General features: G+C 39.4%; 1 protein-coding gene across 1 annotated transcript in view; it reads left to right on the forward strand.

Annotated features, from left to right (window-relative positions):
* DSCAM (Down syndrome cell adhesion molecule) overlaps positions 1-18,906 on the forward strand; it is a 402,368-nt gene that overhangs the window by 363,240 nt on the left and 20,222 nt on the right. The window contains exons 28-32 of the mRNA XM_010580406.1: positions 2,410-2,440; positions 8,101-8,216; positions 10,951-11,100; positions 14,856-15,053; positions 18,391-18,693. Coding sequence (XP_010578708.1) covers positions 2,410-2,440; positions 8,101-8,216; positions 10,951-11,100; positions 14,856-15,053; positions 18,391-18,693 — 798 coding nt within the window. The remainder of the gene's footprint in view (positions 1-2,409; positions 2,441-8,100; positions 8,217-10,950; positions 11,101-14,855; positions 15,054-18,390; positions 18,694-18,906) is intronic.

Genomic DNA, 18,906 nt, shown 5'->3' on the forward strand with positions numbered 1-18,906 from the left:
CTGTGTGTACTTGACAGCCATCATTAACTATAGTAATGCTTCTGACCATTGTAACTATCTGCTTGAATAATTAGCACATTCAAACCCTGCTGATGGAGTTCCTTTTTTTTCTGCAGTACTTCCTTATTCAGCTTTTGACACATAACATGATCTTGCATGATGCCTCATGTTATTTTTGATTGAAGTTGCACAATCTCTTTTGCATTTCTTTGACCAAGAATGCATATATGTTAATGTGCATTTGAATATGTGCCATATACATTTAAAGGTGAGGACATAACATTTTTTCCAGCTGCAGCATGGAACACAGCTATATGCTGTGCAGCACCTGAGAACATGTGAGGGAGATTTTTTGTCATTTAAACAAAACTAAAAAGCAAACCGAACGACATTGGGCCAAGCAACCTTCAACTTTGTCCCTTCAGCTTTTCTTGAGTTGTGAGTTACTAGCACAAGTACCCATAATCTTCACTTAGGGGGGCAGCAATTGCTTCACAAAAGCTGCTAGCTGAATGAAAACAATATTTGCATGTTAAATCACCCTTATTATATGTGCCAGAGGGAGAATGTGTGTAGTATCTTCATGATCCTAGCGCTGCTAGAATAACAAGAAGCATCATAAAGTTTGCTGAAAAAAACATGACTTGGAACCAGAGCTGCTTTGTTTTTTAAAGTGTTCTTCAGAAGAACTGGATCCCTTCCTGGGTCCTTAGAAGTCAGTAGCAAAACTATCTCTAGGTCATTTAGGAGCAGCAGCGGTATTTTTCTTTCTGACTGATGATAAAGACATTGTCTTCTACTATATAGTACCACTTATAAGAGTGTTAATAGCAAAAGGCAATCCCAAAGAAAGTGAAAAATAGAAAGTCTGAGTGCTTAAATGGAGCACTGTTTGGATTAGATGGGACATCTCAGATGAAGAGTCCTTCCCTCCACCAGGATTCTACCATGCTTTGTGCTGAAAAGGGATAGGGGAAGGTTAAAAATAAAGGAGTGGAAGCACAGAATTTCAGCTTCTCCAGTAGCAGGTGAGGAATAAAGCTTAAAACAGGCAAGCTGGTGCAGTGTCAGAGAAACAGAATGTAGAAAGTGGATGGAAGGTTTTGTTGAGGTTTTTTTATAATAAAAAGAGCCCTTTGTCCATTCCTTTTAAAAATGAATACAAATGTAGCCAAAGCAATGCATGAAGATAGGGGTTTGTTTCCACCTGTGTTCTCTGAATTTTAAAGGCAGGATATTTAATAGGATCACGGGCAAGCAAATTGTTGTAGGTGTAGAAACCCAAGAGGTGATTAAGGAATAAAAAGGTGAGATGGAGAAAGCAAAGGCAAATTCAGTAAATGGCTTGGCAGGTGCTGGTAGATTTACAACCAGCAGATAAAAGAATAAATTAAAATTTCATGTAATAGGAGAGTTGCTTGAAGGCTTAGAACTTGGAACTGTTTTCTTCTCAGATTTGCTTCCCTTGGTTGCACAAAAGGCTGCTTTGTTGCTGTGTGATATACTTAAGGACTCTGGAGTCAGCATTTTTAAGTGAGTTTGTTCAGCGGCAGACTGCAGAACAAAGCATAGCTGTCTATTTTTGCTGAATAATACTACAGAAATTATTATATTACGTTGACAAAGTTTTACGGAAAGCTGCCTGAAGAATACTTGGTGAACTAACCTTCAGCTGTGTCTTTTGATCTGAGAAGTACCAGAATAATTATATCCCCAAAGGATTTTATGGTAATAATAACAGCAATGACAACAACAGGAGGAATATTGCTCCTTCAGAAGCCCCTCGTTTTGCAGGGCTGATCCATGTGGGAATAAGCCACCTTCTGTTTTGTGTATAGACTGTCCTCTGAAGACCCAGTAGCAGTTTTGAATTATTGCTAGTGGAAAAACATTCATATTTGAGAACAACCAAACAAGTAACTCCTTGGTGACCTCCCTTGCTCAGACCTCCATGCAGTCAGGTTTGGTTTGGAAATGACAGGTTGGCAACTGCTCATCCAGCTTGGGTTTGGCTTCTGCCCAGAAATGGATGTCAACATTTTGTCTTCTTGCCTTTTCCTCCTTCCTCATCTTTTCAGTTGCTAGCTGTGGCATGAAGGAACAGAGATCCCCGTTATTGGTTAAACTGTTCCTACTTCTAATAAGTTTCTGTAGTTTTTTTCTAGTTAAGCCAATGGTAGCCTGTACTTCTTTAAGCATCTTTGGTGCTACTGATCACTAAACAGGGCTGTCTGGGACAGAAATGCAGTTTCAGCAAAAGTAGGGACTTCAGAGATGATTTTATTCTTGCCACTGATCTGAGAAACAACCGTGGTCTTAAAAAAGGCTGATTGAAATTACTTACTTCCTAAGAATCAAGCTATCAAATAGATTTTCATTTGTGATGACATTTCTTCTATTTTCTTCTAGATGCAAAGAGTTTGGCTGAAATGCTTATGAGGTAAGAATAGACTTAATGTTTTTAAATTGAAAAATGTCTGTCAACTATGGCATCATATTTAAAAATTATTATAGGAACAAACGGAGAAGTACACCTTCTATTCCTAAGTCCTTTTTCAAAACACACCATTTGACTGTTTGTTAAGAGCTAGGACACATTGCTGGTTAGCAAAGGGGAAAAAAAAGACAGTTTTGGACAGTATCTGTGAGGGAATACAATGGTAAAAAACTGAGAACTCTGTGTTAGTAGATTAAATTATAGAAGCTATGTAGGTCCATTTGGACATTTTTCCTATTCAGAAAAACATTTTCATAATACGTACCAAAGTAATTGCTCTTCAGAGAACATCTGATTGAAGGCAGTAAGTGCCTGGACGTGAATATCTCAAAACTTTACAGTTATATATATGTAATTCACTATTGCTAGCTGCTTATACCCAAAGGTATAGAAGAGCAGGTAAATCCATTTATTATTTTTCAGTTCTGTTCCATTAGCCAAGCATCCAGAAATCTAATTCAGTTGTTGAATTGCAACAGAATGACTATTCTGGCACCACAATTCCTTCAAAGATGGAAATTTCATCTCTTCAATGTTTATTGTTTTGTCTGGGGAGAATATTGAACTTTAAAACTGCTGCATATATTTGAAAACGGGAATCACCAAGGGATTATTTTTAAGTTCAAATGAGTTTAAGTTCAAAATTGGTTTTCTAGAAGATCTTTTTATTTTTAAGCAACAAATTTGAGAATGTCATAGATATTTTACCAAATGAACTGTACTCTAAACTTCCTCACCCATGATAAACTTCACCTGCTTTTGTAAGAATATACTTTCCAAAGACATGGTGACAGATGGTTTTAGTGTAAACTCAGCTTTAAGCCAATACATCTGAATAGTCCTACTGATGTTAACAAGACTGGTCATGCAGGTCAGGTCATACCCTTCCTACCTGCCAGTTAGAAATGCCTGCTAGCAGCAGATTGCAGGTTTAAGCAACTTAGGAAGATATGCTCTGCTATTTTTCACTGTTGCAGAAAACAGCACAGATTAGCATATGCAGCAAGCCTGTTCCCTAAAGAAACCCAGCATGGACTGGCTGAAACTCCTGGATGAAGATATTCAGTCCCGGTGACAACCACACATAACACCTCTGCAAGGCCATTTCAGAGTCTCACTCCTCTGACGCTCAGAAAACTCTATCAAACTGCCAACATAAGTGTCCAGTTTCAACCCATTTTTTCCTCTGGTGCTGTCAACCTTCAAATTAAAGAGCTTCTTTTGCCCTCCCCGCCTGATGCACTCAGAGAGCAGTCAGGTTCCTTCCCAGCCTTTAGTTCAGAGTTGGCTTTCTAGGTAACTCATCTGCCACTGTTTCTTTTTGCTTTTCCTTTCATGGACATTGAAATATGATCAAGTCGGTTTCCCTCATCTCATTTATTAACAAATAATCTTGGTTTTATTAAATACTCATATTTTATATTTCTCTTCTAAAAGTGTGAACAAAGGCAAATGACTACCAAAACAGGACTTTAGAGGAAATAGGGGATATAGGCCTACATTTGCAGACACGTCATAACTTGGAGCCCTCAGAATGATGCTGTATAGGAGAGCCTGCTTTCTACAGGCTAAATGCTGTGTCACTTGTGATAAATATGATATACCTCCAACTGAAACCTGAGCTACCCGCCATCACTAGATGTTCCTGAAGATTTAGCACGTTAATAATCAAAGGATAATAAAGCCTCTCCAAAGCAATAGTCACTTATTATAAACCCCATGGTATTTTATATCTTTTATATCTTTTAGATTTCACCAAAATCTGCTATGATAAAAATATCAAAAAAAGAGGGTATGCTGTGGGTTATGCCTTGACGTTTATTAATTGGACAGAAAGCAGAAATGATGATTCTCTGCTTGGTAGGAAGGTGTGAGGATGGAGAGAGCTTTGTGTATCTTCCACTTTGAGGAGATTTCAATGAGCATGTGTAAAGCTGATTAAGAATGGAGCTTTAGTCTTTGCTTTGAAAGTTGCTGGCTTTGGATGTGTTAGTCAAATATCTGGGGAGCAGGATAAGCCCCAGTAGTTAGCAGTTTAACAGGAGCTGCACAACTTGTTGCTGATACCTTAAACTAGCAAATAAAATTTCCTGCTGCTGTACAATCACAGCTTTTTTATGTTTCTTACGGGTGAAAGCATTGGTCCAGCCAACTTCTTTGTAATTCACTGTGAATTAGTATAGCAATCAACTGCGCTTTCTAATTTTGACCACAACGTGAGGAAACTTTTCTCCTCAAATATCCCTCTGTCAGGCTGCTTATTTACACAATTTAGTTTTCCATATGTTTTTACAACAACCATCTTAGACATCAGGAAACTGTGACGTGGCCTCTCTGCCAAGGATCCAGAATGACTTTGGGTTTTCAGAGCACCATATTTAATCCCTTTACAGAACTAGCTTGATTGGTTTAACCCTCTCCTGTGCATACAGACAGTCACTCAAGTAAGTATTTTTTTATTAAACACCCAGAAAGATTATTTAAAAGGCAATGTTCTTTTAACTATGTACACTCTTTCAAAATACATTATACACTGTACTTGCTCTGGAAAAAGGCCCATTTATCCACAGACTGTACAGAAAAGCTGTACTTAATCAGACCCAAAGGCCTACATACCCAAGTATCTGCCTTTCATAGTGGCCAAAAGCAGGCACCTGGGTAGAGTAAAAAACTACAGCAAATATGTACTTGTTCCCCAGACAGGCTCCCAGTCTCTAACAATTTGGAGCTCAGAGATTCATTGAACCAGAGGGAATGAATTGTATTATACACAGATCCTTACAAGGTCTGTCAGGTAAAGAACAGCCATAGCACATGTTTAAGTTTGGGAATTTTATATCTGTAGGTTAAGGAAAATATAGGTAGATGTGCTTCCTCCCTTTAAAGAATTAATCATTTGACTCCTCATCCACCAAACTGTTACAATACTCTGACGCCTGAATTTTCCTAGGTTAGAAAATACTTGGGCACCAAACTTCAGAATTGCAATCCTAAAAATCTTTGCCTCGCTGCCAAGTCCTAGAGGCACTTAATCGCTGTTGGCACTTTAGGTTTTTATAACCTCAAAGCTGAGCTATTGTGGTCTGCAGAAAATAATTCAAAATTCCTTGAGCCAGAAAAGAGATAGCGTGCTAATCAGCAGCAACACTCTTGCTACTGCCAATTGCCTTTCTGTGTTTGGACACTCCACGCCACCGTGCCGCTGCATACATGAGAATTAATTTCACCAGTAAGGAGGAGGAGAGAGATCACACAAAATGAGGCATAAATCTTGAGTATAGTAGGGAATTTTCATGAATATAGAGAGACCTGGTTTCCAGTTCTGGCTTGAAGGACCTTCCACATATTTTGCATAAAGCTATCAAACTGGAGCCAAGAATGGGATTCAGAATTCTCTCTTGGCAGGTGAGCAATAACACTGCAAACCTGGGGAACCGTCCTCCTGCTCCTTGTGGTCCAAACAATACTTTCTGTGTGGTTAAGTACTTTGCAATAGTAGGAATATAGAACATTCATACTGCAGAAGAGCTTCTAGCTCTCACTGGGATTCTGGGGTCTGCATTCTCTGAGGAAAATGTCTGATTTGATCCCTTTGTCTCCTGTGTCCCTGGTGAGCGGAGGAGGGGTGCAATGGTGAATTTATTAAACTCAGTTATGTATTGCACAGATTCTATGTGTATCTGGTTGCATGTATCCTATAACTATTGGATTATTGATTATTAATTGAAATTAGACCTCAGAAATTCAGTTTTCTACTTGATCCAGGTTTGCTCTATGATTTTGGACAAGCCCAAAGTAGTCTGACTTTTCAAGGGCATGTATTCAAGCATATTTGGCATGCAGATAATATATTAGTCTCTGATTCTCTTAACATTTCAGCAACTTGAGTGGAAATCAATAGGAGAGTGACATCTAATCCATGCAGCGACTTTGCAGAGACTTCGAGAACATCAGTGTGGAATTTGTCTGCATTTTAGGATCCTAAATGCCTTTGAAATTTTATGTGCTTAATAAGACACTGTGACTACTATTCTCCACTGATTATATACGGAAAAAAGTCTGGGCAGCCCTTGGGTAGCTCTCCTGATATTTTGCTTCCATAATGGTTAAATGAGGCACCAGTTGTAGGCTGTTTGAATGCATTTCAGCTATCCATCTGTACATGATGGCAACAGTACCACCTAACTACCCAGGTAAAGACAGAGACATTAAAGTTTCAGATGCATAGATACTGTTAATCCTGGGGACCACAAGAGTGGGGAAAGCCAGAAGGTGAGAATCAGCCAGAGAGGTGTACCCCTGTGCCTTGCGGATCTCAGTCTTGGATTTGGAGCAGAATTAGACCACGTGACAAGGAAATTCCTCCTAAAAAAGTCTCTAGGAGAACCTCCAAACCTGCAATAATTAGGTCTTGCTCACATGGAGACACAACAGGAAGTTAAGGCAAATTGTCTAGAGACGTGGGCTCATCATACATGCATTAATCTCTGATGTAGAGGCCTGCACTCAGGGATGATGTGAGCTAATCATCAAGCAGCTTAATAGTCCTTCGCTGATTCCATTAACAACAATAATTCATTGCCAAAGGAGAATTAAACCGAGTGATCTACAGCTACTTTACAGTCGAAAATGAGCCTCCACTTAGATTTTAAAGCTTTTTGAAGTCTGAGCACATGGATCACACTACTGGCTGATTTGTCTTAACTTTCCTCAGCCTCCCCACATATAGAAGTATTTGCAAATATTGCCTCTCCTCCAAAGAGTAATTACACCTAAAAGGGCAAAAAGTTCCTGGGTTTTTAGTGCAGTCTGAAGGTTTCTTGGTGCAAGCTCTGTACTAGAAATGATTGTAGCACTCAGTTTTACCATCCATTTTCTTTTGCTTTTGGTAGACAGCTCATTTAAGAAGTCATTTTCTGGTACACAAACTTCAACATGAAATTGTTTCAATTTGCATGATGATAGAATAATTGGTTTATGTTCTTTTTTAGAATATTGCATCAATCAATTAGAAATAATCCATGATTGTAAACAAGATTTGCCATTCTAGTCTTGGAACATCAATGGGACTAAAGCCTTTATTTATTTTATGCAATTTATTAATGGAATCCCTAGTTGTTCATTTGCTTTTTCATTTATCAATTCTAGTGATATTTGGAATTCATCTAATGAAAAATAATGAAAAGTTAAAAAAATAATTAGAAATTACTCAAGACATCATTTTCCTACCAACCGGTTTGATCAGTTGTGTGTTTCTTGACTCATTCTTGAGGAATGAAAGAAAAGGTCCATCTTGCAAAGTGTTTTTACTAATTTCATTATATGACACTTGAAGAAAACTATACAAAATTTTCAGGAGATTCCTACTGATAAAGAATAGACCAAATCCCTCAACACTGTGCATTCATCTATTGCTTGTCATGTGCAATAAATTAATACCATGCACTTGTTCCGAAGAGGGGGAAATAAGATGTATGACTATTTTTGCTGATTATGGTTACATTATTTTTTGTTTGAGCTGGACAGATTCAAAATGAGGAAGTTTGCAAGTATCTTTCCATTTAGGCTGAATGTTAATGTGTTCGCTTCTCTTTTGTTTTTAGCAAGAACACCAGGACATCAGATACACTTAATAAGCAGCAGCAAACACTGAGGATGCACATAGACATTCCCAGAGCACAGCTTCTGATTGAGGAGAGGGACACGATGGAGACCATTGGTAAACTCTTGTTGGGCTTGTTTTCACTGGTGAATGTAACAGTCACTTTACCCCACACCTTTTCCCCACTGCACACATCAAGAAAAAAGAGCTACAAAGTAATATGCCACATTTGAACACTGAACTGATTTTTTTTCTCCCCTTTGGATCATTTTCCATTTTAAGTAATCTCAGTACAGTATTTAAAATAATGCAGGACATAAGGAAAATGAAGCAGGTGGAAAGAGCTGCTTGAAGGAAATGTAAATGAAGACTGGCAGTTTTATGATTTTCATTTTGATTTCTCTTTTGGCTTTGATTATGCAGTTGGATCACTGGCATTACTTATAAGGAAAATGAAATTCTGAAACTACAGTATCAGTATTTAAAGACTGGCAACAGCCGACTTCTAAAACTTAGACGTTGCATATTGTATCCACCTGTTCATAGCAAATGATATTTCAACATTTTGATCAGTTTTCAGCTTTTGTGTATCCATGCAAAATTCAAATCTCAACTGTTTCACACAACAGAAAACAAGATTTCTCATGTGGCTGGCACATAGCTGAACTGTCATGAAAAATAAAATTGTTTGGTGTTGGGTTTTTTTTCCAAATAATTTGAACACAAGATGTCTGAAATCTCAACAGAACAAATATACAACCTGATCTCGTGACTGTATGGGTACACACCATGGCGAGACCCTCCAGAATGACTGATCTTGTTAGACTTTTGATTTATTTGGATTCAAATCTGTGTAGAAGAAGCCTATGCTGGCTGAGAGTGTAACAGCATCCCAGGGACAGTGTGGCTCCCCAGAAGCTGGGAGCAGCATCTCTGCATCTCCTGTCCTTGCCTGCACTGGGGAGGGACAAGCTGCTTTAGCCCTGCACCCTGTCACACTTGCTGTCAGTCTGGCATGGGGGGGAGGAGGGGTGGCCTCAGGGGACATTTCACATTTTGTGCTGCACATTTGAAAAGGAGACCTATGCTTCACTGGAAATACAGACTTTTTTAAATCCTGATTTGAGCTTCCCAAAGTTTGCCTCTCTGATGCAGTCTTTTGTGCCAGGCTTCATCCTAAAGACAGTTTTTATTTTTGAGTTACAGTTGCTGAGCACTAGGGGGTTATAGCAGAAATACCATTAGTGCCTTAACTGTAGCAATGCGATCAGTGCCTTGGTAATAGCCAGGTCTCCACACAGCACTCAGAATAAGCAGGCACTTTGGCAGTCTTTGACATAGTTTACTGCCAAGAGGCTTTATTCCCAACTTGAATAAGAGCTCATCTTTTGCCAGAGACGGAGTAGTTTGATTTTATAATGCTTATTCTATTTATGGCCTTCTTTGGGTAAAAAATGCTAGTTATGTTATTGTGCAGAATTGTTTGCCTTAATGGTATCTTGTCAAGTTAAAAAAAAAACAAAACCAGGACTGCTTAGAAGAAGCGGATCAACCTCTGCTGACTAGTAAATGCACAGAAGCCCCACTGCTGCCAGTCCCATTTAGAAATACATTACAAAGCTATATAGCATAGCATCGCAGGAAGTTCTTGTGGCTTTTATTACTATTATGAATGGATAGAAAGCCTGTAAAGAATGCAAAAGATAATCTGATAGCATGCAAATAGTTGTTCTGCAAGCAGAAAGTCAGTGGAAGGTTTATTGCTGTTAAACCTTCCATGATCAAGTGGACCAGATTCCTCTTTGGAGCAGAAGAAATACAATACAGAGATCACAACTGAAAAAAAAAAAGTAAGTGCTGTATAGCACTGGCTTTCTCCAGGGATCAAGGTCTGTGTAGAAATTTGGTGAATATATCCTACCCCATAGGCAAGCAATAGGCAGCAGAACCATACAGCAGTAAAGGTCAGCACTCACCTTTTTCTTCCAGTCCTTCCCAAGGACAGGCTTCACCTTGCACCTTTCTTTGCAGCTGCAGATAAGCCCATAGTCAGCTGGACTGACTATGTTGAGAGAAACTTATACAACTCATGTAAAGCTCCCCAAAGCTTCTTTTTCAAACCTACAGTGGTGAGGTTTGGTGCAGAGAGAGCTGGTAGGACTTAGCCCTTAGTTTCCAGAGCAGCAAAACACTGGACTTAAGGATGCTTAGCTGCCCTGCAAGTATATTTCCATTGCTTTCACCGCGGTGAAAATGCTTAAAAAATAAGCAACTCCCTAAGAACAGTCTTGGGTCATCACCATCCCTTCTGTAATATTCTGTCTCTGGAGAAAAAGCTGACTGGTAGAGGGTTAGTTAGCAACATTACCTAATGACCTCGTTTGGGGAAGACATACGTGATTTCAGTGAGGACATTACTAATTATGTTAATAAAAAGAAATAAATGCAATATGTTGTTGACAAATTCAGCTGAGCTCTCTGAAAATGGAAGGGAAGAAGGCAGTGTTCAAAAGATGGGGAAGAAGGAATTAGGGCCAAAATTAATTACACACAAATTAGCTTTTTGGAAGGATGCTTAATAGCCTCAGTTGCACATTTCTAAAGTGAAATCACAAAGACCGACATGAAAACTACACTTATTCTTTAGTTTTGTATGAACTTTGAGTTTAAACCCAGAGCTCCCAAGCTGTGGTACACACTTCAAAGCCATCTTCAGTCCTGCAGAGAAGAGAGAGCTGCCACTGTCACTGGTGGTGCCCAGCTGAAAATGTCTGAGGACTTGCTGTAAAGCTCTTATGTTGGCAAACACAAAATTCGTTACTCATTATCTGATGGTTTTTTTAACTTACAGATGACAGATCAACAGTTCTGCTCACTGATGCTGACTTTGGAGAGACGTCTAAGCAGAAGTCACTGACTGTCACCCACACAGTACATTACCAGTCTGTGTCACAAGCTACGGGACCACTGGTGGATGTTTCTGATGCCCGGCCAGGAACAAGTAAGCATATAAGAGAATATGTTACCTGGAGAGGAGATAGCTATAGGAAAATGAATACTGTGCTCCTGCATTTGCATCATCATGGGATTTTTTTTCTTCCATCTGAAAGTTGAGAGAAATCTATTTAGGTCAGCAGAGAACATTTCTTATACAATTGCATTTAGTGATTCAATATGGTAAAAATGGCATATGCATCTGCAATGCAATTTGAAATAATTCATACCTGGCTTTCATTAAACCAAATGCATGCTAGATTTTAATTTCTAGAATTTATCGGGTAAATTAGCTTAATGGATTTTAGTGTCTAATATATTTTTTTCTTAATGATCAATCTTTATTGTATTTCAAAATACATCTTCCCTCCTTAGCTATCAATCAAGCAAGAAATACATTTCTCATTATTGCTTTTCTGAAGTTGTATTTCCAGTTTTAGTATTATGGTAAATTACTTTTCCCAGATATATTCATCCTGAGTTATTCTTATAGTGATTAAAATACTATCATAAATTAATAAACTGCAGCAATCCATTCTTCTTATATCTCTCATGAATGTGTTCCATATCTATGTAAATGGGGAAAAAAAATCACTAGATCAAAGGAATACTTATGAGTTAGGAATATTACCAAAATGTAGTTCACTAGCAGTGTGCAATTTCTAAAATCTCTTGGATTATTTCTATCCCCTGACAGTTTCAGAATTTGTTTACCTGGTGAGTTCGGTGAAAATAAACACTGAAAGCCTAGTTGCTAGAATGCAGATTATTCAGAAAATCTTCATTTAATCTCCTTTTCCACCCCAGTCTTTATAAATGGTAGCTGTTCTAGTCCTGATCTTGCTGCTTTTCTAACTCTGACAGTTTTAAAATGTGGTTAGTTATTTCTTGAGGACTAGATTAGTACCACAATTTTTCATCTATGGAGAGTCACAGCATTTGAATTAGAAAAGTCAAGATACGATATTTGTTTTCTTTCTGGTACCTCTCTTGTCTCGGTCCTTTAATTCATGTATATGCTGGCTAGCCTGCTCACTAAAAGCAAAAATATCATCATATAATTTTTATCATGTTGGCCAATCAAGCTTGTCTGAGTAAACAATGGACTCTCCATTGTTTTCCAATCCTGCCTTTTCTAATAAGGAAAGAGACACCACCCCAAAACCGTATGCCTGTATCATACCACAGCATTTTATGGCACCAGCACCTTCCATCCCTAATCCCTTTTTTGTGTGCAGTTATGTCCTTCAAATTCCTTCAAATTAAACTTGGATTTAACTCATATGTAAGGGTATGATCCATGTCCAGCCCAGCTTTGGAAACAGAAATCCACCATCACTTCTATTATGCAGTAAAGATCTAATTGCAGCAGTGCACAGTGCTGGGTCAAAGACTTTTAGGTAGTGTTCTCTGGATTTAGGACACTAATATAGCCTTGACAGAGGCTAGGCTATGAGATTTTGCCTAGACCCACAGCCTTCTATGTGAAGAGGGGAGCAGTGCCCAGCTGGATGGCTCAGAGGCTATGGATCCTCCTGTATGAGCACACTCACACTCACTGATAGGCAAACATTCCCTTACAGCACTTTTGAATCTGTTCTCTAGTTCTTTTGTATTTATTTATAAAAGAGGCATGCTCCATGAACCTTTGCCTTGCTCACCTCAGCTCTCTACAGTTATGTTCCAGCATATGACAGCAGAGCTGGCTCAACAACCGGGGCACCAGATGTGTGCTGTTTTCCATCACACGGGCAGCTCTGGAGCCTGCTGCGTCCCTGCTACAGAGTCCCTTACGCAGGCGCAGCACAGCTGGTGCAGAGCTCCTGCTCAGCACAGGCTCAGCAGGGTGAGCACTGACCTCCTGTGCTGGCAGCAGGCTCTCCCACCTCCTTCGAATTGCTGATGAAAGCCTTCTGAGTCACGGGCTCAGAGAACAGCTGAGGTTGGAAGGGAGGGACACCCGCTAGTCTGACCCCTCTGCTTAAAGCAAGGTCAGCTAGAGCCAGCTGCCCAGGGCCATACGCAGATGACTTTTGAGTATCTTCAAGGATGGAGACTCCACCACCTCCCTGGGCAACCTGCTCCAGTGCTCAGCCTCCCTCACAGTGAAGTGTTTCCTGACGTTCAGAGAGAAGCTCCCGTGTTTCACCTTGTGGCCATTGCCTCTGGTCCTGTCACTGGGCACCACCGAAAAGAGCCTGGCTCTGTCCAGTTTGCACCTTCCCTTCAGGTATTTATATATATTGACGAAACACCCCCGATCCTTTTCTTCTCTTCTGCAGACATTGCAGCCCCAGCACCAAGCCAAGAGTTTTCCCACTAGCACTCTCCTTCTGTCCTTCAAGGCAGGCACGAGACTCACTTCTGGCTGTGACAGCCACATGCCAACTTTCCACAGCTGGAACAAGCGGTGGTTTATACTGACAGGCTGGTCACGTTGTGCCAAGTGCATTTTTGGATGTTATCCATGTGAGGCGGCTATGTGTTGCTCTACCAGGAGGATCAATTATCAATGACATTGGGTTCATATTTTTCCGCTGCTGTAAGGGGAAGATGTGAAATAGGAGAAGGACCAGACCATAGCTGGTACTACTAAATAAATACCTTGTTTCTTTGAAGCAGCAGAATACAAATTCTTACTGGGAATGCTTAGGCAGAAGCAATGCTCAGAGTCATTATCTGCGTATTGTTTTTTTCTTTAAATTGCTTCTGTTAAAGTCTCTTACCTCAAAGACTGACAACTTCACCATTTGAATGTCAAAGAACATTTGAATAGATTTGAATTTTTCATTTCTAATACCCTTTCTATTGTTAGTAATATCCTTTCAGAAGCCTCGAAGAGAAATCCTTCAGTGCTGATTTAGTCACTTTCTGTTTGCCACATAATGATTTTTTTATTCCACTTTCTTTGTTAGGGAGTACAAGCCTCACTTTTACAGAAGAACTATTTATTAACAAAATCAAGGAGGTCAGTTCTGGCAGATAGCTCACTTTAACTCCCTTGGTCACCGTATTATCTCCAGGATAATAAATAAACCATTGCTGACCTTAAACAAGTAGCAGATTACTTATAAAGTTTAAGACATTGTATTTCTTTCCTAATTTTTTTAAAAACAGTCAAAGCTTTATGAACCTGTTCTTACTGAAACTCTGATGGCACTATTACAGGTTATGCTTTATGTCTTGGTTACTTGTTAAAAAAACAGGGAATCTGTAGCTGATTAATACTGCAATATAGTAAAAGTATTAGTAAAATGTCCAGAATAGGAAATTATATATTACCACATTTCTAAGCACATGTTTTTACAAACTGAGAGCAGGTACTTGGTGTAGGGTGTTTCTGAGGGCACATCTACACTGATAACTTACCTTAGACTTCGCTTGAGATGTGGTGTGAAATCCCTGACCAGATCTACTTGCCTTGCGCTCTTTCAGATCTCAAAGTGGTTTTGGTTCTGGAGAACTGCTTAAGTTGGAGTAAAGGGATAATGAATGTGTCAATGAGAGATTGGCAGGGCCTCAGCTCTTCAGTTGCACTGTTTTTTAAAATGTGTGGCTTCATCAGAAAAAGGGTATTTCAAAACAGCATTGGGAGTTTGGTAATGAACAGCATTTTCACTGTTCTTTTTCCCCCCCCCAAAGAACGTTTTGTGGGTTTTTTTTAACCAACACGATTTCAGTGGCCATCCCCTTCTGACGGGGCTTGTTTCCTTATCAATTCAAGAGCCTAGTGGCAAACACCCTCTCTGTTATCCGCCACAGATCCTACTACAAGGAGGAGTGCCAAAACCGGATCCACAGCTCGCAACCGCTACGCTAGTCAGTGGACCCTCAACAGACCTCACCCCACCATATCAGCTCATACCCTCACCACAGACTGGAGGCTGCCCACCCCCAGGCCAGCAGGGTCAGTGGACAAGGAAAGCGACAGCTACAGCGTCAGCCCCTCGCAGGACACAGGTACGGGGCTCTCTGCAGGGCTGCGCTGCGAAAACAGGACAGCGGTAGCTGCAGTGACCTTCTTGGTCCTTGGTGTACTTCATCTGGTGCTTAGGTGTCATTATTTTTTCCTTGCCAGGGTGTTTTTCCATGGGCTATTTATAAGGGGTGCCACAAATGCATATAGTGCCGATGATAACAAATATTGTGCCCGTGGTTTCTGATGCCACACACGCATACTGGAATCCTTTGAAAGATATGGTGGTATTTTTTCCTGTAGCCAAAGTGCTGTACTTCCTGCATCTGAAGGAAAAAGTAGTATCTGCTGCATGAAATGGCATTGACCAGGAAGGGGCAGTATTAGCAACCAAGAATATGCCTGAATCATAGGTGGAATGGTTTTAAGGTTTGAGCTACACTGAGGTTTGTATTTTCCTTTTCACATTCCTATAATATGCTCACAGGGTTTATTCTAGGTGGAAAAAATAAGAATGAAAAATCTGGAATTAGAGTCCACATCAAAATCCATTCATATCACTGAATGCTGCAGCAGCTAGCTCTGTTTTTTCCTGTGAAACAGCATAGGTTTTATTCCTCTAGATGATAACTGGGGAGACACTGAATACATAATCTGCCTGCAGTCTTCATCTCTTCTTGATGTCTTCACATTATAAATGCAATTGTACCTGAAAAAAAAAAGCTTTCTCCTCTGCCCTACACTGAACAAGTGACAAAAAAGGGCAAATAAATGAGTAAATGATTAAGCAGAAGAATAGTCACGAAGCAAATCTAATAAAAGCTAAATATGAAGAAAGGTAAAATACTATTCAAAGGTATGCCTGACAGAAGTGAATTCAGGCTTACTCTGGCCTCCTCAGATTAAGGAAAAGTATTTGTCACATGACAAAGCTATGTGTTAGAGCTACAAAGCAGTAGGTGTGACTGGCCTTTCACCATGAAAACCAGTATGACTTTTGATTCTTGCTATAAGGACAAGCATCTGACTTCCCTTATGTCCAGTAACTTATAGGTTAGAGTTCTCATCTTTTCACAATTCATCCTCCTAAACTTGCAGACCCCTATGTTGTCTCCATAGGGTGATGGCAATCAACAGATGCCTCTAGCCAGCTGACAGACTTCATCCTGATTTCTTCAGGTAGAATTATCATAAGGCTTTAAGGATTAACTCTAATAGCTATACAGATACAAAATAAGTAGCAAATGTTATCTCAGTAACTCTTTTTGTAAACATTCCAGATTTCAGGTGCCCTTGCGTGTGTTCCAACATTTTGTCACCCAATGATATTTTCCAATGCACGTGGCAAAGGGAGATAATTCAATTTGCTGTGTAGTTTAATAGACAAACTACATGTAATTTTGTAACCAGACTTCATAATCTATGTTTTAACATGGCTGCTTTCCTACTCTATGTCTACCCTTGAATACACAGTGATTTATGTAAGGGATAGCAAGCTTTAGATCATGCTCAAGAAAGCTTTTCTTATGCCAAAATGTAACTCTGTTATGCCACTTGGTTTCTAGGAAAAGAATAGAGTCAGTTTAATCTAAGTACTTCAGATTTAAAATTTCCAAATAAACATTATAATAGATGTAGCCAAATTACGTGTTCAAGAATCAATTGAGCTAATGTGCACATTTGGTCACTTTTCCAATATGGACTTCAGATTTCTGAATCTAGTTGATGCAAGTGATTTTTGGCAGAATTTAGCACTTATTACCAAAATAATTCCAGGTTTACAAAGCAGTAGCTTTTAAGCTTAGGAGACATTTATTGCAGCAGTTCATAGCTGTAACTAAGTTCAAATGTTCTAACTAGAGGCCATTAGAAATTTTGTGATGAATCTAGGTTTCATGAAGTTCACCCTGGGCTTGGATGAACTTTCATCAAATCTAAAGTAGGTGTTCAAGCAGATTCTTCCCAAAATAGTCTCCCCAGGGCATGGGATATGGGTAGCTGCAGGGCCTGAGCTACATGGACCAAACTGGGACCTTTGCATGACCATCATATTTACAGACACTGCTCTATGGCACTGGGCAACTGCTCCCTTCCAGGAGTTTCCAGTTGATCAGAAATTTGTCAAGACATTATTTTGGCCTGATTTACAAATCAAATGTGAAAAACAGAATGATGTTTCCTGTGGGGAGAAAAAAAAAAGCGCCTTGTTTAAGTTCTGGCCAGCTCAAAATCTTAAGGAAGTTACAGCATATTGTAGAAGCATTTGTCATTTTAAATAATGCATGCTCCTATTTACAAGTGGCAGGAGTGTCGTTTTTTGAGCACAATGGAAACTGATGCAAGGATCCTAGCACACAATAAAAAAGATAAAGATTTGCAATAACAACACAGTTGCCTCCGGCTGCTATAGGAGCCCCATTTTTATGAATTAGCTATTACATTGTGCCTGTTTACTGAACTTCACCAACAATGTCTGAAATTGTACAGATCTTGTGATGAAACATGACTTCTGCCCAAGGAACTTTTGGAAGTCTTCTGCTTTTCCAGCCCACTGAAGTAGAAGTGTGATGGGTGCAACAGACCAGTGATTTGTCCCCGCAGAAATGAGCGATGCATTTCCAAAATGCTTTTAAATGTATCAGTAGCCGTTTACATTTTCAATAATAATGCTTGTTTAAGAAATATTGATATTCTCAGAAATTCATCAGCAGAAAAGAACAGCTTGAAGGTCATAGTAGCCTGTGTGTCAAATATTAAGCCCCCGCTAGCTTCAGCAGCATTGAAAAAAGCACCTGAATGACTGCAGGCTGGTAGCTACCAAACAATATTGCTTTCTTAAGACCTTTGTTCCGTATGAAATGAGTTAGTATTTACCTAGTGTCAGACAGTCAGAGACAAGGTCTGAGAGACACCGCCTTTATATTTGACCTTTGTCCTCAGGGCTTTCTCAAAAAAAAGATATAAGATTGAAACAGGTACAGAAAGACTATCCTTTCTCACCTAGACATCACCTCACAGAAATATTTCTAAGATGCATTAAAAGATAATGTAAAGAAGCTGTTCCTCATTTTGCTAAATCTGTTTTGTGGGTTTCTAACTTTTTTAAGGCATTTAACTTTTAGAGAAATGATTTTTTGTGAAAAAAAAGTAACCTTTTTCATGTATTAAAGGTTATTTCTTCTAAACCATGAATTTAATGATAAGCCACATAATACTGCTAGCAGACTACTTCACTTTAGATTATCTGTAATTATCAAGTAACTGACTAAACTGAAAATTGTGCAGACATTTATAGTGAAGGAGACTCATTTAAATCACTTTGATAATTTCAAGAGTTCTGCATTATATTAAGAAATACTATCATTTATTTCTGATGTTTAGATCGAGCAAGAAGCAGCATGGTCTCCACAGAAAGTGCCTCCTCAACATACGAAGAGCTAGCGAGAGCATATGAGCATGCAAAAATGGAAGAGCAGCTGAGACATGCCAAGTTCACTATTACAGAATGCTTCATATCAGACACATCATCGGAGCAGCTCACGGCAGGGACTAATGACTACACAGACAGTCTGACCTCAAGCACGCCGTCAGAGTCGGGGATTTGCAGGTTTACCGCATCCCCCCCCAAACCTCAGGATGGAGGGCGAGTGATGAACATGGCAGTTCCAAAGGCACATCGGCCAGGTGAGACGTTAGAGGTAACATTTTGGTCCTTGGGGTGAGCATTTCACCCCATGCCTAGACTGGTTAACAGGAAAGGGTATATATACCACAAGGAAGAAAGAAAGTGCACAATATATACTGTAAATACTTACAGAGATAATTGCTTTTTTGTCCCAGCTAATATAACATTTGAGTATATTCTCCCATATACAGAAAAATGAGGAACTTAGAAAT

The sequence above is a fragment of the Haliaeetus leucocephalus genome, unplaced genomic scaffold, assembly GCF_000737465.1.
Source record: "Haliaeetus leucocephalus isolate CR32 unplaced genomic scaffold, Haliaeetus_leucocephalus-4.0 Scaffold702, whole genome shotgun sequence".
Lineage (NCBI taxonomy): Eukaryota > Metazoa > Chordata > Aves > Accipitriformes > Accipitridae > Haliaeetus > Haliaeetus leucocephalus.